The following is a 23,011-nucleotide window of genomic DNA, read 5'->3' as shown; positions in this document are numbered from 1 at the left end:
CCCCACCGATTTGTATCCAAAGAAAGCACACCTTTCGGATTTGGTTTTTATTACCGATTTTTCTTGCCATAGATAGTAGGCCAAATCCCACCTAATAAATATCTTCCTACAAAAATTTCTTAAGCCCATACATTGAATCCAGAAATCCCGAATCCCACTTATTTTTTATTGATCTAATTCTGAAGCCCACCTCTTTCTTGCGGCGGAGAGGCGCCATACTTAACGCAGGTGATGGCAAAGTATCTCAAGTTTGCATGCCAATAATATTTATCGGACTCGAAAGACGATGCATCCATTCAAATTGGGCATCGCTTCTACACGGCATTCGGTGTAACCTGCCAAATATCTCCCACGCGTAAATGGTTATTATTTTTAAGTATGGCACCCAAATAATTCATCCATGACATGTCTTGAAATTAATTTATTCTACTGATTATTCAGAACATGACTTTTAGATTTTGTAGTCCAAAAAGATGACAATGAAATTGAGAGAAGAGAGTATGCCTAGGATCTATGAACATGATGTGTGACAAGAGATGGTATGACTTCTTCAGAGAACCATCTCGATCCTTCTTTTTTCTTCATATATGGCCAACCATTGATTATTGTGGTGCGGAAGCTCATGAGCGCTAGAGATTGTGGCACTATTTAGAGGGTTGGGCGGCAACTCGGGCAGAGGGAGGTAGTGCGTGACAACATTTGCTGACTGTTGATGGTGGAGGCAAGCGGTTTCGTAGGTAGAGGTGGGCGGGTGAATAGACTGGACGAAGAAAAAGGTATGCAGAGGGAGGAAGAAGAGTAGTAGCAGCAGCGGGTGTTGGCGGCGGAGGAGAGGCAAGGGGTTAGCGGTCTCGAGTGCGGGGTGCGGGAGGTCGTGGGCACCAAAATGGTGGTAGGTTTTAGAGGAACGACTGGCGTCAGCGTTGACGGAGGTGGTGACTTGAGCAAGTGGCGACGTGTGGCAACACTCGCCGGCTGTAGGGTGGCGGTGGTAGGTGCTTAGGCAGGGAGAGGCGGGCGGGTCAATAAAGTGGTCAAATAAAAAATCTGCAGCTATGGGAGGAAGACGAAGAATTAGAGGCAGGTCATCGTTGGATGAGAAGGGGCAGGGGATTACCGGATTTTAAGGCGGGGTACAGGATATCTCAGGTGGCGGAGATGGTGGTGGTGTTTAGAGGGATAGCCGACACATCATGTTAGAGCATTTCGTTTGCACCACCCATCCCGAACAATCACGGAAAATAGAAGAAATTGCTGGAACTATGTTATAAAGATCTATTTGGGTGAAGAGATGAGGAATAATGTAGTTCATGACGGTCATTTTCAACGTCTACATATTTTCAGCCTTGTCGGCACAGGAACACATAGAGTGAGGGGTGCGTGGGTTGAAAGAGTGAGAGGGCTGGTTGTGGTGAGAGAGTGACTGAGGTCAGAATAAGGCTAGGCGGTAAGCTAAAAAAACTGGATAGACAACATTTCTGATTGTGAGAGAATTTCTTAAGTGCATCAAGTAAATTTTAATTTGTAACATATTTTTAGTTAGATAATCGCTCTATATGCATACATCGTCAAATTGTTTTTTTAATCAATTTACATTGCAAGTAAAGTAGACTTCAATTATCCGACGCTATCTTTTCTCTACATGTGAAATTTAACTTGCGTTATGTTTATATAACTTCAGCAAAATATTTCAAAAGCCCGTGACAACGCACGGGCATTATACTCCCTTCGTAAACTAATGTAAGAGTGTTTAGATTACTAAAATAGTGATCTAAACGCTCTTATATTAGTTTACAGAGGAAGTACTAGTCTATTGTAATGTGAAAGCAAAGGAGATAAATAAAGAGTTCAAAAGATTGGCTAGTTCAATTGCAATGCAGGAGACCCACTTATATACATGATAAAAGGGTGTGTTGGAAAGACACCTCGTCCCAACAGACATCTTCTGGGAGGCACACTTCCATACAATTGATCACTTGTTTTACTTCTCAACACCCCCCTTGATCAATTTGTCATATGTATATTGCACACTAAAAATTCCTCCGAAAACCCTGTAGGAAAAAATTAAGGAAAAACCTTACAATAACATGCCATCGAAAACTCCTTTAATACCTAGTGGGAAATATAAGTAAAAACCAATATGGCATATATCCGCACTTGTGTTAATATTGTCTTGTTAAAAATTTTATATGAGAAACCATCATAAAAAACTCATAAAGGAAAAAAGAGTAAAATATGAGTGATCTTAAGATCACCAACGAGCTATAACTTGGGATTTTACTCCCTCTGAACTTTGCAAACCTCAAGGTTGTCTCATACCAATTCCACGAACCTAATTCTGGAATATAAACGTTGATAGAGACATTGTGAATATCATAATAACTTGTTTGCCTATTATCCTCTTACATTTCTGTAATTCGCAAGGATAAAGATAACCCATAAGCAATACAAGTGACGTTATCTTGGTAGATAATGATAGCTGATTCCATTGAATCTTCACATGATCTCAGATGTGGCCAGTCATTCTGCGAAGCCATGTATATCTTTGTCATGTGTCAAATAAAATAATTCCGACAGAATGATGACCGGAAGGACCCATTTAGATTCTATTCTGAAGGCTTCCCACGGAATACTCTTGCAGTAAATCCGGTCTTTGATATGGTACTGCTGGGATCAAATTACTAGCCACTATCAGGATAACACGATGGTTCCATCTTGATTCCCCCCATGGAATTAATCAAGACCTCTTGTGTCTTGGACATATCTGAGGATATTCCTTACACCTATCATTATACCTTTTGTTGGGGATTACTACACTCTCAATAAATTACCAACAAATATAATGTCAGGCCTGACGTATTTTGCAAGATATATGAGTGCTCAGATGGTATTCAGATATGAAACTTCAGGTCCACTCGCACTTCACCATCTCCCTCAGGTCTGAATGGTGCTTGTATCCCATGTCAGGTACAATATTGCCATAGGTGTCCTTGATATATGCATATTGAAATTTTCCAATATCTCTAGAATTCGCACCCATTTTGTAGCTTCAACCGACGGTTGCATTTGAACCTACTCGATCCTCTATCCCCCCCCTCTTTCTCTCTCTCTCTCTCTCTCTCTCTCTCTCTCTCTCTCTCTCTCTCTCTCTCTCTTTCTCTCTCCAAAACTGTTAGACTTACGCGCTAGCTATGGAATCATCTTACGGACGCCTCCCACTGACCAATCTCTCCTCTCCTTGAAGTCAACTGTGGGTCTGCTTTTGATTTCCCATCCAACCAAAAACTATCACACAAGGCCGTAAGTTCATTCTGTAGGATGTGGTCCGTAGGTATAGCATTGTTGCTCTCTCTCTCTCGCCTCTTTTGGACGTAGGGCGCGCGTACGTACGTACTCCTCCGTAAGAAGACGAAAAGTGATCTACTTATCCGAGAAAAAGAAAGATGAAAAGGAAATAATACTACACCTACGAACTCTTACGTAACTCTCCCCCCTGATTTCTAGGAGGGTGGGCCCCTCCTCCCCTCTATTTCCAATTACAATTTGACAACTGGAGATTTACGTAAAACTTAACGTAAGGCTTGCGTAGGTGTAGCATTGCTCATGAAAAGGATGGACGCAAGTTGTGGCTCGATGGAGCACCGAACGACCGCTGAAAGGTACCGAGTAGACAGAGACAAATCAAATGGGCAGACGCAACGCCACCCCACCGCTGAAATGCCCGTACCAGAATAATAGCCAAGGATTAGTCAACGAGATGAGGCAATCTTCTAGACCCTTGATTAATGCAGGTAAACAAAACGCGATTATACCGTCACCAATTTCACCTTCCATCTTTGGTCGGATTCCATCGCTGATTTACCATTCCATCGTCGTTATTGGCATCTTGCTGTGTTCGACAACGCGGCGCGGCCCAGTCCAGAGTCACAATTATTGGAGTTGGAGCATCCAGCATTCTGGTTAATTTTTTTATAGTAGTTGGTACCATTCTGAATTTTGACGTGGAGGATTTTACCAGCACCTAAATTAACCTCTGGTTATTTTTTTATAGTAGTTGGTACCATTCTGAATTTTGGCGTGGAGGAAGGCATCGAGCATTTTACCAGCACCTAAATTAACCTCTGGACCATCCAGACAATGGCGAAGACAGACTTCCGGGGTCAAGATGGCGCACATGCCAGCGGACGACCGGGCCGCCGGCAAAGCGGCCCGTTGATCTGTTCCTCTCTCCTCTCCGATCGGCCAGCAGCCGCATGCGAGCACGTTTCCATTTTTAAATGTGTTGCCTGCACTTGATGTACGCCTGCGTGGGCACGGAATGCTGTCGGCTTCGATGGCCGGGGGAGGAAGAAGATAAATACTACCGGATCGACGGTGCCGGGGAAGACGGCGATGTTAGCGGCCGGGGACGTCGCCAATCATACGGGGTCGGTCGAGGTAGGATAGGAATCGGACAAATTGGGGAGCGGGAAGGCGAAGAGCAGACCATTTCACACTACAACCTGTTTGATGATTGCAGCATAGATATAGTTTTTTCTTTTTTTGTCAAAAACTTCGCGTCGGCGGAAATTTTTCTTTGGAACTCGAGCAGAAATTCAGAAAATTTCTATGAAATTTTTCTTTAGAAATTTTTGTTACCGAACGAGGCGCAAATCCTGCCACCGTATAATTCTTGACAGAACTATTTTTTTTGAAACACGGCCCCTTAGGGCCCGATTCGTTAAAAAAAGGTCGAAGCCGCGCAAACATCCGCATTGCCAGACCGGCACCTGCCGACTGCAAAGCTGCGAGCGTCCAACCCATGGAGCGTGCAAACGGGATCCAAAGCTCTTCAAGGCGATGGCCCAAAGAGTGAAGCGACGAGGTCGACGCCGTCGCCCGACCCTGCCGAGCCTTAGGATTTCACCCGAAGAGCAAATCCGAGGGTGTAGGAGGATGTGGGGCTCCACGCCGCCGCCTCCAAGGAGGTTATTCGACGCTGACATACGCCGACGCCGCCGGCCGGCAAGACCTGGCAAGCTTTCGCCCGGAGCAATCCAACACCACCAGCACCCCCACTCATAGCACCTCCGCTGGCCCACCCACCTCTCGAAGAGCCACCACGCCGGAAAGCACTGAAGAGCCACCAAGCTGCACACCTCCTCGCCGGCCAAACACCGACGAGCCAGAACCGGCCAGATCTGGAATCCCACCATCGCAACACCACCAGGAGTCACCAAAGGAAAGCACACCGTCGACCCGCGTGAGGACGCACCCACAGAGCAGGGAGGGGGCCGCACCCCGCCCCTACTTGCCGGAGAGGAGTAGCTGGCTTGAAGACCAGAGCCAGCCGACGAAGCTACCGCGGCTGCCACCCGCGAGAGCCCCTGCTCTGGAGCCGCCACGTTGGAGAAGATCTGCTGGGGAAGAGCCCAGCTGGCCGCCGGCGGAGCAGCCGATCTGACTGGATCCGTCGGGCCATGAAACAGGGGATCGAGTCTCCCCTACCCCGAGCTCCCGTGGCTAGACGAGAGGAAGACGACCCCGTCGCCGCCGTCCACCACGCGGGCTTAGCCCGACAGCCTCCTCCGGCGACGGCGAGGGGAGGGCGTGGGGCGGGAGGGCAGCGCGGCCGAGGCTTCCGCTCGTGTCGCCTCGGATGAGACAACACAGAGGGGAGTTGCCGTTGGAAGCTCTTTTTGGCAGAACTATTTACAGAACAAGGCGCCTAGCATTTTAGTTTCCAAAATGGTATTTTGATCGGTTGCTTTTGGACTGGTCTTGTAAATTCCTTTTCGGGATGTTTTTTTGTCTTCTATGCGATATTCCGTTGATTAAGTCATTCTGAATTCTTCATCCCAAATTGTCGATAAATTTCAACTAAAAAATATATAGTCGATAAATTTAATCATCGTGGATGCAGTGTTTTTTTCCGGTAGCATCGGAATTTGCCAGTAGCAGCTGAAAGAAAGTGAAACCATTGGTGATTTTTTTTGTTTTTTAAAATTGGGGATTTTGTTTTCTTTTGAGAGAAAGGCGAAATAACAAGATTTCTTTTGAGGAGAAGCCAAATAACAAGATTTCTTTTGAGGAGAAGGCAAATAACAAGAGACGAGCTGTTCATTACTATGCTTCGGTCCAGCCCAACTTCGCAGTCTCCAGCCCACCTATGACTCAGCCCAACTTCTAAGAATCAAAGCCAGCAGCCCAGCAGCACACACAGCGCTTCGTCCAGGTCTTGTCTTGCTCCTCTTCCTCGACTCGTCCGTTCAGAGCTCGTTCGCAGCCACAGAGACGCGCCGCCGCCCCGCCCAGCCCTGCCAATCCTACCCTAGGCAGCGGCAGCCTCCTCCGGCCCTTCTCCCCCGCTTGCCCTCGTGCACGCAGGCGCTCCGCAGCGCGCGCGGGGACGGCAGCCGGCAGGAGTCGCGCAGCATCACAGCCACCAGACAGCAGCCTGGAGCAGTGGTTGTCTGCAGTGCTTTGGTTGGCTGGCAGAAGTCGAGGGGCCGGGCGTCCGGAGCTAGGGTTCGGCTCGCTCACACAGGCGCACTTCGCCACGCCCCGCGCCGGAGTGAGGAGGTCGCGACCAGTCTCCGCATCCAGCGCATCGGCCGTTGGAGCCTTGGAGGGACGCCGAGGTTTAATTCCCAAATTGTTTGCTTCTATTGCTTTTTTTTATTACTAGTTGATTCAGTGTCTCTTACAGTCTGTTTGCTAGTTCATGAACTGTCAACTGATTTTGTGTCAACTACAGAAGACTACGAGTATGCATGATTTTTATGCAAGCAGTTCAGTTACTCCTCCCCCTGCCGATGTTGAGCCTGGAGTTGCCCCGGCTAACGTGACTGCAAATCCCCTTCCCTTAGTTGCTGTGAGCACAATGCCTCCTGAGGCTGAAGCCCCAAATGAGGAGAGCAATGGTACCACATCCGATGAGAGTACAAACCGACCAAGGCAGCGCATACTAGAATTTCATCCAAGTAAAATTATTAAGAATGACATTGGAGACAAGAACTTCTCAATCCTTATTGATGAGGCTAGATATTGCTCAGTAGAAGAGCAAATGGCAGTGACTGTGAGGTAATGCATGCCATCTTCAGTGTTGTTTATAATGTACTAAGAATGTTCACTAATCTGATTTCTTGATGCATGTAGATTTCTTGATGACCACGGGGAGCTCCAGGAAAGATTCCTTGCAATTAAGCACATCACGGATTGTACATCTGCTGGAATTAAAGAAGCTTTGGTTGATGTGTTGGATTATCATGGTTTGCAAATTTCTAGGCTATGTGGACAGGGTTATGATGGGGCTTCAAATATGAGAGGGGAATTCAATGGTTTGCAAAAATTGGTTAGAGATGAAGCTCCATATGCATTTTATGTTCATTACTTTGCTCACCAGTTGCAGTTGGTGGTTGTCAATGTTGCTCAATGTAGTCCTGCTATTGCTGATTTCTTCAACTATATCCCACTTATAGTGACTCAAGTGCGTTCATCTTGCAAGAGGAAAGATGCATTACTGGCCAAACATCAAGACGAATTGTTAGATTTGATGGAGAATGGAAAGATTTCATCCGGAACCTGGTTGGATCAAGAATCTAGCATAACAAGACCAGGAGATACTCGTTGGGGCTCACATCTCAGAACCTTGCTTCGTATATTCACAATGTGGAATGCTGTGGTGGATGTGCTAGGAATTGTAGTGGTTGATGCTCGGGAACACACTTGTCAAGGTGGAGCTTCAGGTTTGCTTATTAAGATGGAATGCTTTGAATTTGTGTTCATCATGTTTTTCTCAATAAACTTGTTGAGCACCACAAATTATCTATCGCAAGCTTTGCAAAGAAAGAATCAAAATGTTGTTGAAGCCATGCATTTGATCTTAGATGTGAAAGAAAGCTTGCAAGACATGAGGGACAATGGGTGGGAGTCTTTATTCAGTCAAGCCAAAAACTTTTGTGAGGCACATGACATTGATGTGCCAAATATGGATGATCTTGTTGGAGCTATGGGTCAATCTGTTCGCACTAAGAATAAGGTGACTCGACTTCACTATTACAAGGTTACCATATTCAATGTTGCCATTGATGCAACTATCACTGAGATGAATCATCGATTCAATGAAGTTTCCACCGAGTTATTGGATTGTATTTCTTGTCTTAATCCGGCAAACAACTTCTCAAAGTTTAATGCTGACAAACTTATTCGGCTTGCTGAAATTTATGCTGAGGACTTTACGTAAGCTGACCGGTTGTTGCTAAGATTTGACCTTCCAAGATTCCTTATGAACATTAGGAGAAGTGAGGAATTTAATGGATGCCGAGATGTGTCCACACTTGCTCGATTGATGGTTCAAACAAAGGAACACACATCTTTCCAGTTGGTATATCGCCTCATTGAGTTGGCGTTGATTCTTCCTATGGCAACTGCACCAGTTAAGTGAATATTTTCGGCAATGAAGATCATCAAGACAGATTTGCGTAATGAGGTATCAAATGAATGGCTAAATAGATTAATGGTGTGCTACTTTGAGAAAGAGATATTTAGAAGCATTCATGATGATCAAATCATGATACAATTCCAGAAATTAAGGCGTGAAGGACATTTGCCTCATGAGTTCAATGTTATTTCTTAGAGGCATATGCCAGTTTTACTAGTGTTAATAGTCAACATTGCCCTACTATTCTATCACTAATAATTGTGCTAATCTGGGCAGATGGCTTGCGGCTGGTCATTCGGGCATACATTTCTATATTTTGGTTTGGAGGTGTTCTACCATAGCATTAGTTTGAAACAACACTGTATCATTGTTTTGGTCTTCTAGTTGTTGCTTCTCTAGTACTTGATGTATTGGTGTGTGAACTGTATGAAACTTCAAGGTATGGTCAAACATGTTACTAGTATTGGTCTTAAAAGAATTCATGTCATTTTGAGCACATGTTTGTCTGAATTGGCAATACCAAATTGGTTCAAATTTTGATATTTTTCAAAAATCTAGCAAAATTCCAGCAAGTTCCCATAGTAATATGGGAAATTTTGAGCTTACTTGGGCAATAGGATTAGGAGGTAATGAACAGTGTCTGCATGTCTACAGTATATGGGATTGGGATGATATGCAATGAACCACTTTCATAGTTCTGTTTAATACATATACATATGTCCCAGCTGTTAGAGAAGATGACGAAGAATGCATTGGTTTAAGCTACTATTTTACAAGATCTTGCAGGTACTTATGCACACCTCGCTTACTATAGTTCTGATTCCTCATCTCTAGAGATGAAAATCACACCAGACCCTTTACTTCAGCAATGAGTTTCCATCTTTATAATAGCCACACACTTACACATGTAGTAGACTCCATGAAAATTACTTGCTAACACCGTACTGTCAGCTGGCTGCATTTTTTTATGCAGAGAGGGCACTTATACTTGCTTTAATAAAAAAGTTGGAGCTGGAGAGTACAATTACGGTTCTAGAGTCTAAACTAGACCATATTCTTATTTCTGGTCCATGTTTCCATCATTACAATTCCGTGGAAGGCCATGGCATTTTCCACTGCCATGTGGAGGATTGTGGGATAATGAATCATTTTAGAAGAGGGCGTTCGAAAAATATCTCAAAGTAAAGAAGGGTGAAAACTTCTCTGTATTGAGAGCAAAGTGGATAACATACAAGATTTGCTTACTAGTTATCCATAGGTGGAAAGGAGGGAGAAGTAGTTAGCTAGAAGGATTCAACCATATTCCAGTTCATATTATATTTACCAGAATACCTGAACTTCCAGTCCCTAATACCCCATAATCAGTTGCTAGGTACCTCCAGAAATCCATGGACGGCTACAGAGTATAGGTGAGTAATATTTATGTTATGTAACATTATGCCATAACTTGACTTTTCACCCTACAATGTACAAGGTGAAACAAGGGTATATTATATTCTCATTCTGTAAATATAGCGAAACTTGTTGAACTACTGTATTTCTTAGTTTTCCATCAGATGCATGACTATTACTTCTCTAGTTTCTTACCTATGAACACTCTCTTTAGTTGTTTAACTGTAGAAATAAGTGAAGACCTAATTTTCCCCCTTGTATTCTTAAGCATCTATTTGTATCTTATAATTTTCACATGGACGAATTCTGTCCTTGGTTGGATACTCTCACTGAACTTGCTACATAGCTAGCTTTATGTTCAAGTGTGCATGCATGTTAACTACTTTGACAGAAAAGATAATTAACAAAATAAAATATGTGTTTACGCATACTAACTTCCATAATATTCATCATTGAGTTTTCAGTTTTTAGAGCAGATTGGTTAGAGTTTCTAGTTTCTACACCATACCTAGTTCAGATGAAGCTGTCCTTTGCTATACTAACTACCAAATTTACTGCACTGCGAATATTATAGTAGGTTGTGATACACCTCCTCACATGATAGACCGCTATGCAACTTGATAGACCTCCTTACATGATAGACCACTTTGCAACTATGTAGTCCGGTCCTTGGCTAAGTCTGTAGTTGAGAAAAAAACCAGATTTTCTCCTTGTGTATTGTAAATGGAAGGCCCAATTTCGTTGCATTTGCTATGTACTCTCATTAGCTCACCCCATATACACACGACCTACTTAAGAGGCCTTCTGCATATACAATCTACGACGACAAACAAAAACACAAGCACTGTACCTGATCAACTTGCAGTGGAGCTGATAACTAATTAGCACAAATAACAAACACCTGCAGTGGAGCCGCGACGAAGCACGCCTTCCCATTTAGTACTCCACCACCCCGTGCAGACACCTCACTCAGCATTCAGAATCAACTATGCAAGCAATTATTTCACCCTCAACGATGAGAAAATACCATGTTTATCTACAACAATCCATGATGGTGGATCCTCATTACAATGGTGCATTACAGTAGTAGCAACCCTCTAGAGTTGATCTCTTGGCGTATATTATAAAAAGAGAGTACTGAAGGAATGCCCCCAAATTGAATAGTACGGTACAGCCGATTAAAGAGCAAGGTGTAAAGAAAAATAGAAAATACATGATGATACAATGCTGATTAGGGTTCTGTCTTCGGAACAGAAATTTTCCATGGCAGCTTGAAGAATTTCAGGCCATGAATGCTTTTATAGCACGCACTAGCTTGTCAAACAGTTGGAAACAAGTAACTCTGCATCTCTTACAAAATAAAAAGAGAACAAAGACCACCCAAAGACCCAGGATAAATCCCGCAGCCAGACCAAGATAGAAAAACCTCGCCTCTCCTTGATGCTTGTCAAGATCCCCTCCAAATACCTTAGGCCCTGAACAGTTCCTCGAAAGAGGAAGCCCGCAGAGGTATTTGTTGCCGATGTACGATGATGCTGGATCAATGAGCGTCTGGAGCTGATTCCCGGTGGGAATTCTTCCTGATAGATTATTGTATGACAGGTTCATCTTGCTTAACATTGTCATGTCTGAGAAGCCAGAAGGAATTTCGCCAGAGAGTTCATTGCATGACAGGTCAAGAGACTCCAATGATCCAAGAAGGCCAATCTTCTCTGGGATCTTACCGGACAACCCATTATAGGAGATGTTCAGGTTCTTCAGATTAACAAGAGATGTTATTTCAACTGGAATATCTCCAACTAAATTGTTGCAGGACAAGTCAAGACCAACCATATAAAAGACATTGCTAGTGTAATCAAGGTATTGACCTTTCATTACCACTACTAAGCTATCATCATATTTTGTTTCATAGTCTGTGGCAGGGTTTCCTGGCCTTTCCACACTCCACGTTAAAGGGTCAACTTGTGATTGTGTCTGATCCTCAACCATAGCTTTCAAGTTACCCAATGTATGAGGTATTGATCCTGATATTCTGTTATACGCAAGGTCCAGATATTGCAGGTATCCAAGATGTGTGAGCTCAACTGGAATAGAACCGGAAAACATATTATGCCGCAGCTTGAGATAAGACAAATCTGGCAATTTCTTTGCTATCCATGTCGGCAACTCTCCACCAAATTTGTTATGGGCAAGATCAAGTAGAATCAACTCTGGGAAGCTCTGCAAGGATGAAGGGAATTCACCAGAAAGGTTGTTTTCATTTAAAATTATAGCTTTAATGAATCTTCCTTCGGATACCTCTGGACAGAGGGGAAACTGTCCTACAAGACAGTTCTTTGCGAGGTCCAGAACTTGCAGTAACTGCAACTGACAAATATATGGTGGTATAGTGCCATTGATACTATTCTCAGAAAGCAATAAATCCATGAGGGATGGAGCCCCAAATTGTTGCGGTAGTGGCCCTGATAAAGAGTTTCTGGAAATGTCAAGCTCTATCAAATGCCTTGGTAGGTGCGGTAGAGTACCAGTGAGGTTATTGGAGTTGAGGTCAAATATTAGAGCAGAAGGCATAAATTCAAGTGTCCTTGGTAACCTGCCACTGATCTGATTACAAGAGATGTTCAAATATTGAACATTTGAAAATACAGTCCAAAACCAATCCGGGAGATAATCAACTATGTTTGCATCAGAAATGTCAAGATTAGTAATGCTGATCTGCCCTTTAAGCCACAAAGGAAACCGAGGTCCAGCTTTGCTACGAGGGAAATAAGCCAGATGCAGTTTAAAGGGCGGATTCCAGTGTGAGCTGATTGTCATGTGTAGGGAGTTGTAAGACAAGTCCAGTTCCTCCAAATTCACTGAACTGGTGAAATGTTCCTCCGATATAGAGCCATTTAACTGATTACCATCGAGATACAACTGGTTGAGTTTGCTGAGCATACCAATTTCAGTAGATATTGATCCTACAAGCCTATTTGAAGATAGTTGAAGAATGCTCAAATTAGTCCATTGGTTAATCCACTTTGGAATTTCCCCACTGATATTGGTACAAGATAGATCTAGCAACTCTATCTTACTCCATGCGCACTGAGGCAACCCCTTCAAAACTTCTGAAATGTCTTGGTTGATCGGATTTGACCACAGTGTTAGCACTCTCAAATTGCACAGGTTGTTCAGGATTTCGGTTCTTACACCTGTGAGGTAATTGCCTCCAAGTTTCAGAACCTCAAGGGAAGTCATATTTCCCATTGCATCCAGAAAAGGTTCAGAAATTATGTTATTTGTGAGATCAAGATGCCTGATGGTGCCAACATCCCAGAACCAGTAGGTTGGGTTCAAGGTGTCAATCCCACTCGCTGTTAAATCAAGCATCTCAAGTGATGTTAGGTTAGGATGCAGAATAGGTGTGTGTGGAAAGACAAGATGGCATTCAGAAAGGCGAAGTGCTCTCAAATTAGAAAGCATGCTAAGCACTTGAACCCAGTTGCCAACAGCGGTGAGATTCACACCACTCATGTCGAGAAACCTTAGCAAAGGGAGACGTGGTAACCACGATATATCCTCGGCATGCAATATATTATCATCACCATAAAACTCATTAGGATTCCAGATGTTGTTGAGGTCAAGATATAGTAACCTGGAGAGGTTGCCGAGTTGAGGGGGCACCTTCCCGTCGAAATCCATGGAGGAGAGGTTGAGATATACCAAGCTCGGGAGAGAGCCCAAGAATCTTGGTATGGGCACGCCTATTCCCCCGAGATAGTTCCCACTGAGATCTAGGTGCTCCAAATGACGCAGAACAAGCAAGGAAGAACTTATCTCTCCACGCATTCCATGAGAGTTGTTGGAGAACACGGGAGCGAACTGATCATCCAAGAAGAAACTGTTGCGGAGGCCGAGCTCGACAACATGGCCTGTTGTGTTGCTGCACCTGACGCCATTCCAGAGGCAGCAATCCTGGCCACTCCACGAGGCGAGGAGGCCCTGGGGATCTTTTCCGATGCCGGCTCGAAATGAGAGCAGCGCATCCCTCTCACCTGCGAAGCACCCACCGCCGGCTTGTTGTGCGTACACAGAGGAGGCAGCCGTGGCGGCTAGAATGAGCAGGACGCAGCAGGCTGCAGTTGCACCCATGGGGGATGTCCGAGTTTGGGAAATGGGTTGTTATTCTTATTCTGTGGCTTTTAAGCCAGCCAATCAGTACTTATATATATATCTGAATAAAAGGTAGTAGGATTCTGTGGCTTTAGTAGGCCAGCCAATCAGTGCTTCTCTGAAGAAATGCATTGGAAATTGCATGGAAATTTATGTCCCTACTTTGAAATTCCTGATTGATGGCAATAGCAAACGCGTCCGCTTACCTTGACTTGACTTGCAGTCAACCTCCTTAAGAATATCCATTACCTGCTCATGTCTTCATGTATTATGACATATTAGCAGTTGATCGCTTGATGTTATGTGCGTCAATTGGCCGCGGTTAGGTTTTCCGCTTCCGAAATTGAATCAGACATTCAGAGAACATTGGCCGGCTGAAAAAACAACAATCCTGTCAAAAAGGCCGGTGTCCGATCTTTATTAAGAGAGAAGAGAAAATACAAGTATAGTGTTTGAGGCAACACAGAGATTGTGTTGATCTGGGAAGGAAGGAACAGAACAGGAACAGTTAGCTACACTAATAGCTGGTTGATACAATCAGCAGCCTTCCACATTCTGAACTCCTCCATGGTAGCTTCAAAGCCTGCCTGTGCCGCTGTGCAGTGCGCGGCGTTGAAGATCCTCGCGTTCCTCTCTTTCCATATCCTTCAGTGAACCAGAATCGCCATGGTGTCAAAGTCCCTCGGGTTTTGGGGGACCCCCTCTTCTTGCATGCAGCCACCGTTCCTCCGCGCTTGCGAAGGCCTTGCCGGGAAGAGGGAAATCTTCAGCCAGTCCAAACCTGCCGCTGAAAACCATCCTGGTTAATTCCATGAAGGCTTGGTAACTTTAACACGTGAGAATCAACAAATCTAGCAGCGGTTCGTACAAATGCGCCACAATCCACAACAAACCAATCGGTCGTGTCTAGTCCTTTGCAAGTACAAATGTACATACATTCAGTTATTCATCATTATCACACATACAAACAAACAAAGTTGTTATACTCACATGTCTTGAGAACAAGCTTTAGAGCATCTCCAATAGACGGTCCAAATGTAAAAATACCTAATTTTTGGACCGTCTGGGGCAAAAAACGCTGCTCCAACAGACGGTCCATATGCAAAAAAAATTTGGACCGCGGCCTCCTCGTGATGTAAAATCCAACATCTCGCGATGCAAATATGCATCACGAGATGCATCTGGTCCAAAACCAGCCGCCGCCCGCGAACGCCCAACCGCCACTTCATTTCCGTTCCCGCCGCACCTGTCCGCCCGCCCGCGACCCGCCGGCCGGAATCCGCCGCCGCGACCGCCCAAAACCTCGCCGTCGCCCGCGTCACCACCCCACATCCCCGCTGCCGCCCTCCACCGCCGTCGCCCCCCTCGCCTCCCCGCCGCCGCCCGGACACCGCCGAATCGGGAGGTAGCCGGCGCGGGATTCGGCCCCTCCGGCGGTCCGGCTGCCGCGGTAGGCCTCCGCGGGTCTCGGGCTGCCGCCGACCTGCTCCCGTCGGCCGTGAGCCTGTCCACGGACGTTGCACCGGCCGCACGACGACCGCCGCACCAATCCCTCCGCCCGGCTGCCGAATTTGTCTTCGCCGCCCGCCGAGCTCCTCTTGGCCGGCCTCCAACCTCTTTTGTTATCACTTTCGCCGTCCGGAGCCGTCCGCAGCCGTAAGCAGCAGCCAATCCAACCGGCGGCCATCTTCCTCCACCGCGCGCACAAGGTGTTCGACGGAATTCCTCAAGGTAAAAAAATGACAAAACTTGATGATTTAACTCGGGATTGGATAGTATGTTTGACGGTGGTCGTGTGCATTGTAGATGAGCTCGGTTGACTCCTCTTTCGTAGATGATTCATCGTCGGACGAGGAATTTGATTTCCATGAAGAAGAGGAGATTGCTATGCTAGTGGGCATGCACAAGAGGAAGAAACCGAAACACGGTGGTTCCGTTTATGGTCGTGCGTTCATTCGGAGAGAACGGATTGATGCGCACAAACGGTTGGTGCGCAACTACTTTGCATCATCACCTGTCTTTCCGGAGAATTACTTTCGACGCCGTTTCAGAATGTCGAAGGACTTGTTTTTTCGCATTTGCAATGAAGTGAAGCAGCATAACCCAGTCTTCGAGCAGAGAAGGAACTGTGCGGGGTTGCTTGGCCATAGCATTGAGCAGAAGGTCACTGCCGCTTTGCGCATTATGGCATATGGTGTTCCGGCAGATTACATTGATGACAACTTGGCGATGGCAGAGAGCACTTCTATCTTCTATGTCAAGCAATTTGCAATAACTATGGTAGAAGTGTTCGGTCCACAGTACTTGAGAGCACCCAATGCTCAGGACACTCAGAGGCTTTTGGAGATGAACAAAGCTCGAGGGTTTCCAGGTATGCTCGGGTCTGTAGATTGCATGCATTGGAAATGGAAGAATTGTCATGTCATGGACAATTCAAAGGTCGTGGGAAGGATGCCACTATCATTCTTGAGGCAGTTGCTGATTATGAAACATGGATTTGGCATGCATATTTTGGTATGCCCGGGTCTTGCAACGACATCAACGTGCTCGACCGGTCACCTCTCTTTGCCAACTTAGCAAATGGAGAAGCACCACCGGTGACCTTCGAAGAAAATGGCCGCACCTATAACTATGGGTACTATCTTGCAGATGGGATCTACCCGAGGTGGAGTACATTCGTCAAGCTGGTTGCAACACCTCAAGGTAAGAAAGAACTTGTCTTTCATAATGCACAAGCGGCGGCTAGAAAAGATGTTGAGAGGGCATTTGGGATTTTGCAATCCCAATTTGCTATTGTGCGAGGACCAACTAGATTTTGGGATCAAAAGATCCTTTGGTACATCATGACCGCTTGCGTGATCATGCATAACATGATCATTGAGAACGAGCGTGGAAAAGATTTAGATTACAACTTCTATCACTTGATGGGCATTCCTGTTAACCCCATGCGAAAAGAACAACGCATCAGACGTTTCGTGAAGGTGTTCAGCGAGATTAGAGACAGCGATGTGCATGACCAACTCCAGAAAGATTTGATGGAAGAGCATTGGAAATGGCATGGCGAAAGATCCGCATAGATTCATTATTTGTTTGTTCAAAACTATATTGTATTGTGCAAAACTATGTTGTATTTGTGTTGCATTTCATCTCCTGGATCTGAAGAACTATGTAATAATTTGATGTTATGGACATGAATTTGTTATGTTGTTTTAAAACATGTTTTATGCAATATGTGCGGCTGTACAGTGCCTGAACATCTATTGGACCATGAATTTGGACCATCTATTGGAGTTGCTCTTTTGGACCATGAATTTGGACCATCTGTTGGAGTTGGCCTTTTTTCGGAGCTCCAAAACGCATTTTTTGACGGTCCAAATTTTACATCTCCGGTTTTGGACCGTCAGAATTTGGACCATCTATTGAAGATGCTCTTATACGTTGAGTTGATGCGCTACGTGTGTGCTTTCCTTCGTTTGTGGGCAGGTATGCAGGAGATTGACAAGAAGAATCTTCTTACTGGAAGGTGCGCATGCTTCAGCAAACGGCGCCGCGAGCTGGCGAATGCCCCTGCATTTCTGCGGATCGTGGCTCCCGGTGAAAATGATGCTAATTCTGAAGAAGAAAAGGAGGAGCCATGCCCATGCTGAAGATTCGACATTCCCGGAGAAAAATCTTTTGGCGGATGCCTTTTGTGCCATGATGATTGGCTCCTTTTTGGCCTTTCAAATATAAAACTGCTGGGCTGGGCTGGGCGGTAAACCTTTGCCAGATGCTTTTGTTCCATGATTGGCCCCTTTGTTGGTCTTCATTCAAATATTAAACTGCTGCGTTGGGCGGTGGGCGCTGGTTGATATACCATGGGGTTTGGTAGCAATCGTAATTTTATTTCCCGCATTTAGCTATTTCACACGCAACTGAAAATAAATTCAGCATTATGTCGTCGATTCTAAATTTCTAATGGAAGGAGCAGTAGTGCCCGAGGCCGAGTCAGGGGCGACGCAACCGGCCACGGTGAGGCCTTGTCAGGACCGGTGGAGGTGTGGCAGCAGGTTGACCATGCGGGCGGAAGACCTTTTCATATCGACTACCGGTTGGATTAGCCCGAGCCCGAGCCGGAAACACCTTACAAGGCATGGCCATGAGTTCATTGGAGGCGAGGCAAGGGGGAAGGGAACGGAAATTGGGCCAAATGCAGTCCATTGTGCTCCATTCGTTCTATGCGAATTTTTGATTTTGCTAACCACATGTCCCATGTGGTATTTCTTCATTTGTTCTGATTTAGGAAACGGCCGGAGGAAGAAGAAACATATCCTGCCAAAAACTTTTCTTTTGTTAAGTTAACAGTGTGAATTTCGTATTTGGGACAATCAATTCGGGAAGAAGGAAGCAAGCGTGAGCGCAATACCGTGGCCGCGAATGGCGGTGCTAGGGTGAGTGGAAGCGAGGCCCGGGGACGCCGGCAAGGCCTCCGCCAGAACGAGCCGTAGTCGGCTGCGCCGGTGAAGGCGAGCCGGAAAATGACGGTTCTAGGTGGGGGGTTGCAGGCCCGCAGAATTTTTTTGGTGGTTCGCCGGGTTTAGAGAGATCACTAGTAGAAAACAGGGCTTTGGTCCAGGCAGGGCCAGCCCATTAATCCTGGTTCACTCACGAACCGAGACCCATGGGGGCATAGGTCCCGGTTCGTGGGGCCAGGGGGCCGGCCGGGCCTCGTGGGGCATTGGTCCCGGTTCGTCTGGACCCTTTGGTCCCGGTTCCAGACACGAACCGGGACCAATGGGCCTCGCTCCTGGCCCACCACCTTTAGTCCCGGTTGGTGGCTGAAACCGGGACCAAAGGGGGTCCTTTAGTCCCGGTTCCAGCCACGAACCGGGACCAATGGGATGCCTATATATACCCCCTCGCCCGCGAGCAGAGCAGTGGAGTGCTCTGTTTTTCTGGCCGGCCGTGGGAGATGTGTGTTGTGCTCTAGCTCACCTCCTATGCACATGAGGTGTTTGATGAAATGCCCGAGCCACACTTAAGCTTTCTCCTCTCGAAGCTCCTTGTCCAAACTCCATTTTCCTCAAGATTTATCTAGGTTTGGCGGTCCGTCCTGTCCCGTCCCCGTCCTCACCTCCGTCCATCGCCCGCGCCGATCTCGTCGCCGGCACCACCGTGGTGAGCCTCTTGTTCTTATCTTCTTTCTAAAAGAAAAAAGTTCTTACTTGTATGATTTAGATAGATACTTGTGTAATTTTCTTATTTTTATTATTGTTTGTTATTATATAGTGCGATGGTTTTGGTATCCGCCTCCGTCGGCCCTTGTCCTGTCTATGATTCGGATGTGGTATATATATTATCTTTCATAACTAGTAGTTTCATTTATTGTTTATGACAATTATGCCGACCAACGTGACATAATTTTTTTATCTAGGAGGTATGTGAACCGGAAATTCTAACCGACCCTATTATCGAGAGGTTAAATTTAGTTGAAGAAGAAAACAATTACTTGAAGGAAAAATTGAAAAAAAATTGAGGAGGAGAAGATGATATTGGAGTTGCATGTTGCGGATGTCGTCGATGATCACAAGATCAAGATGGATGCAATGCGCTTGAAGATTAGAAAGATTAGAAAATATGCCATTCATACAGAGGCTTGGTATCATTATGCCGTTGGATCAATTGTTACCTTAGCTGCGATTATGATCACATTTATTGTTGCATTGAAATGTTTTAGATAGTTGCAATGTATGGTTTAATTAGATGCTTTGGAGAGCTATATGTTGCTCAATGAGAACTATCTATGTACTTTGGTTTTAATGTGATGATGAACTTCTATTAATTTGGTCACTTATCTATTCATGATGTTCTGTAATGGTTTTTGACACACTTAATTATATATAATGCACGCAGATGAACCGACAATGGATGTACGGTGACAGACGCACCTCCGAGTACATTGAGGGCGTGCATAATTTTCTCGCAGTGGCTGAGGCAAACAAGCAGAATGGTTTTATGTGTTGTCCATGCCCTATATGTGGGAATACGAAGTCTTACGCTGACTCGAAAACCCTTCACACCCACCTGCTTTATAAGGGTTTCATGCCACACTCTAATGTTTGGACCAAGCACGGAGAAAGAGGGGTTATGATGGAAGACAGCGAAGAAGAAGAAGATGATGACAACTATGTGCCCCCTGAATACGGTGATGCTGCAACGGGGGAAGCTGAAGATCAAGAGGAACCAGACGATGTGCCCAACGATGATCTTCGCCGGGTCATTGTTGATGCAAAGAGACAATGCAAAAGTGAAAATGAGAAGCCGAAGTTCGATCGCATGTTAGAGGATCACAAAAAAGGGTTGTACCCCAATTGCGAAGATAGCAACACAAGGCTCGGTACCACACTGGAATTGCTGCAGTCGAAGGCAGAGAATGGTGTACCTGCCAAAGGATTTGAGAAGCTACTGAAAATATTGAAGAAGAAGCTTCCAAAGGATAACGAATTGCCCGACAGTACGTACGCATCAAAGAAGGTTGTATGCCCTCTAGGATTGGAGGTGCAGAAGATACATGCATGCCCTAATGACTGCATCCTCTATCGTGGTGCGTACGAGGATTTGAATGCATGCCCGGTATGCGGTGCATTGCGGTATAAGATCAGACGAGATGACCCTGGTGATGTCGACGGCGAGCGCCCCAGGAAGAGGTTCCTACCAAGGTGATGTGGTATGCTCCTATAATACCACAGTTGAAACGTCTGTTCAGAAACAAAGAGCATGCCAAGTTGATGCGATGGCACAGAGAGGACCGTAAAAAAGACGTGAAGTTGAGAGCACCCGCTGACGGGTCACAATGGAGAAAAATCGAGAGAAAGTAATGGGAGGACTTTACAGGTGGCGCAAGGAATGTATGGTTTGGTTTAAGCGCGGATGACATTAATCCTTTTGGGGAGCAAAGCAGCAACCATAACACCTGGCCCGCGACTCTATGTATCTATAACCTTCCTCCTTGACTGTGCATGAAGCGGAAGTTCATTATGATGCCAGTTCTCATCCAAGGCCCTAAGCAACCCGGCAACGACATTGATGTGTACCTAAGGCCATTAGTTGAAGAAATTTTACAGCTATGGAATGGAAACGATGTACATGTGTGGGATGAGCACAAACAACAGGAATTTGCCTGCATGCGTTGCTGTTTGTAACCATCAATGATTGGCCTGCTCTCAGTAACCTTTCAGGACAGACAAATAAGGGATACCACGCATGCATGCACTGTTTAGATGATGCTACCTCTTGAGCATGCGTTGGTTTTCCCTTGAAGAGGAAAGGGTGACGCAGCAAAGTAGCGTAAGTATTTCCCTCAGTTTTTGAGAACCAAGGTATCAATCCAGTAGGAGACTACACGCAAATCGCCTAGAACCTGCACAAACAATCAAGAACCTTGCAACCAACGCGATAAAGGGGTTGTCAATCCCTTCACGACCACTTGCAAAAGTGAGATCTGATAAAGATAATAAGATAAATATTTTTTGGTATTTTTGTTGTATAGATTGAAAAGTAAAGATTGCAAAATAAATAGTAAACTAGAATTATAGATCGGAAACTTATATGATGTAAAGTAGACCCGGGGTCCATAGGTTTCACTAGTGGCTTCTCTCATGATAGCATATATTACGGTGGGTGAACAAATTACTGTCGAGCAATTGATAGAAAAGCACATAGTTATGAGAATATCTAGGCATCACGTCCGTGTCAAGTAGACCCAAACGATTCTGCATCTACTACTATTACTCCACACATCGACCGCTATCCAACATGCATCTAGAGTATTAAGTTCATAAGAACAGAGTAACGCATTAGGCAAGATGACATGATGTAGAGGGATAAACTCAAGCAATATGATATAAACCCCATCTTTTTATCCTCGATGGCAACAATACAATACGTGTCGGTTCCCTTTCTGTCACTAGGATCGAGCACTGCAAGATTGAACCCAAAGCTAAGCACTTCTCCCATTGCAAGAAAGATCAATCTAGTAGGCCAAACTAAACCGATAATTCGAAGAGACTTGCAAAGATATAAAATCATGCATATAAGAATTCAGAGAAGAATCAAATATTGTTCATAGATAATCTTGATCATAAACCCACAATTCATCGGATCTTGACAAACACACCGCAAAAGTATTACATCGAATGGATCTCCAAGAACATCGAGGAGAACTTTGTATTGAGAACCAAAGAGAGAGAAGAAGCCATCTAGCTAATAACTATGGACCCGAAGGTCTGTGGTAAACTACTCACACATCATCGGAGAGGCTATGGTGTTGATGTAGAAGCCCTCCGTGATCGAATCCCCCTCCGGCAGATTGCCGGAGAAGGCCCCAAGATGGGATCTCACGGGTACAGAAGGTTGCTGCGGTGGAAAAGTGGTTTCGTGGCTCCCCTGGATGTTTTCAGGGTATAAGAGTATATACATGCGAAAGAAGTAGGTCGGTGGAGCTACGAGGGGCCCACGAGGGTGGGGAGCGCGCCTACCCCCCTGGGCGCGCCCTCCTGCCTCGTGGCCGCCTCGTTGCGTCTCTGACGTCCACTCCAAGTCTCCTGGATTGCGTTTATTCCAAGAAAGATCCTCGCGAAGGTTTCGTTCCGTTTGGATTCCGTTTGATATTCCTTTTCTGCGAAACACTGAAATAGGCAAAAAACAACAACTGGCACTGGGCCTCCGGTTAATAGGTTAGTCCCCAAAAATAATATAAAATAGTATATTAAATCCCATTAAACATCCAAAACAGATAATATAATAGCATGGAACAATAAAAAATTATAGATACGTTGGAGACGTATCAGCATCCCCAAGCTTAATTCCTGCTCGTCCCCGAGTAGGTAAATGATAAAAACAGAATTTTTGATGTGGAATGCTACCTAACATAATTTTCAATGTAATCTTCTTTATTGTGGCATGAATGTTCAGATCCGAAAGATTCAAGACAAAAGTTTAATATTGACATAAAAATAATAATACTTCAAGCATACTAACAAGCAATTATGTCTTCTCAAAATA

General features: G+C 45.2%; 2 protein-coding genes across 4 annotated transcripts; one reads left to right on the top strand and one right to left on the bottom strand.

Moving 5' to 3' along the window:
* Positions 1–6,214: 6,214 nt before the first annotated feature.
* Positions 6,215–8,964, top strand: LOC123122371 (zinc finger MYM-type protein 1). Of its 3 annotated transcripts, none has more exons than XR_006460197.1 (4): positions 6,215–6,620; positions 6,737–7,062; positions 7,138–8,470; positions 8,699–8,964. XR_006460197.1 is itself a non-coding variant. In XM_044542565.1 (4 exons), the coding sequence occupies exons 2-4, from the start codon at positions 6,749–6,751 to the stop codon at positions 7,461–7,463; spliced, it is 513 nt and encodes a 170-aa protein (XP_044398500.1). In that variant the 5' UTR covers positions 6,215–6,620; positions 6,737–6,748; the 3' UTR covers positions 7,464–8,964. The 3 variants fall into 3 exon arrangements, 2 of the variants coding, with proteins under 2 accessions (XP_044398500.1, XP_044398499.1); XM_044542565.1 differs by having other exon boundaries at positions 7,138–7,333; positions 7,461–8,964; XM_044542564.1 differs by having other exon boundaries at positions 7,138–8,964.
* Positions 8,965–10,812: 1,848 nt separating this feature from the next.
* Positions 10,813–13,952, bottom strand: LOC123122369 (receptor-like protein EIX2). Its single transcript, XM_044542563.1, has one exon. The coding sequence runs from the start codon at positions 13,946–13,948 to the stop codon at positions 11,096–11,098; it is 2,853 nt and encodes a 950-aa protein (XP_044398498.1). The 5' UTR covers positions 13,949–13,952; the 3' UTR covers positions 10,813–11,095.
* Between the last annotated feature and the right edge of the window lie 9,059 nt (positions 13,953–23,011).

This window comes from Triticum aestivum, chromosome 5D (assembly GCF_018294505.1).
Source record: "Triticum aestivum cultivar Chinese Spring chromosome 5D, IWGSC CS RefSeq v2.1, whole genome shotgun sequence".
NCBI lineage: Eukaryota > Viridiplantae > Streptophyta > Magnoliopsida > Poales > Poaceae > Triticum > Triticum aestivum.
The sequence above is the reverse complement of the archived record's forward strand: the minus strand, read 5'-3'. Positions and strand labels throughout refer to the sequence as shown.

Excerpts from the sequence above, each read along its gene's own strand:
- LOC123122371 (XM_044542564.1), top strand. The coding sequence starts at position 6,749 with ATGCATGATTTTTATGCAAGCAGTTCAGTTACTCCTCCCCCTGCCGAT. Across the intron at positions 7,063-7,137 it reads CAAATGGCAGTGACTGTGAG|ATTTCTTGATGACCACGGGG; the intron begins GTAATGCATGCC and ends TGATGCATGTAG.
- LOC123122369 (XM_044542563.1), bottom strand. The coding sequence starts at position 13,948 with ATGGGTGCAACTGCAGCCTGCTGCGTCCTGCTCATTCTAGCCGCCACG.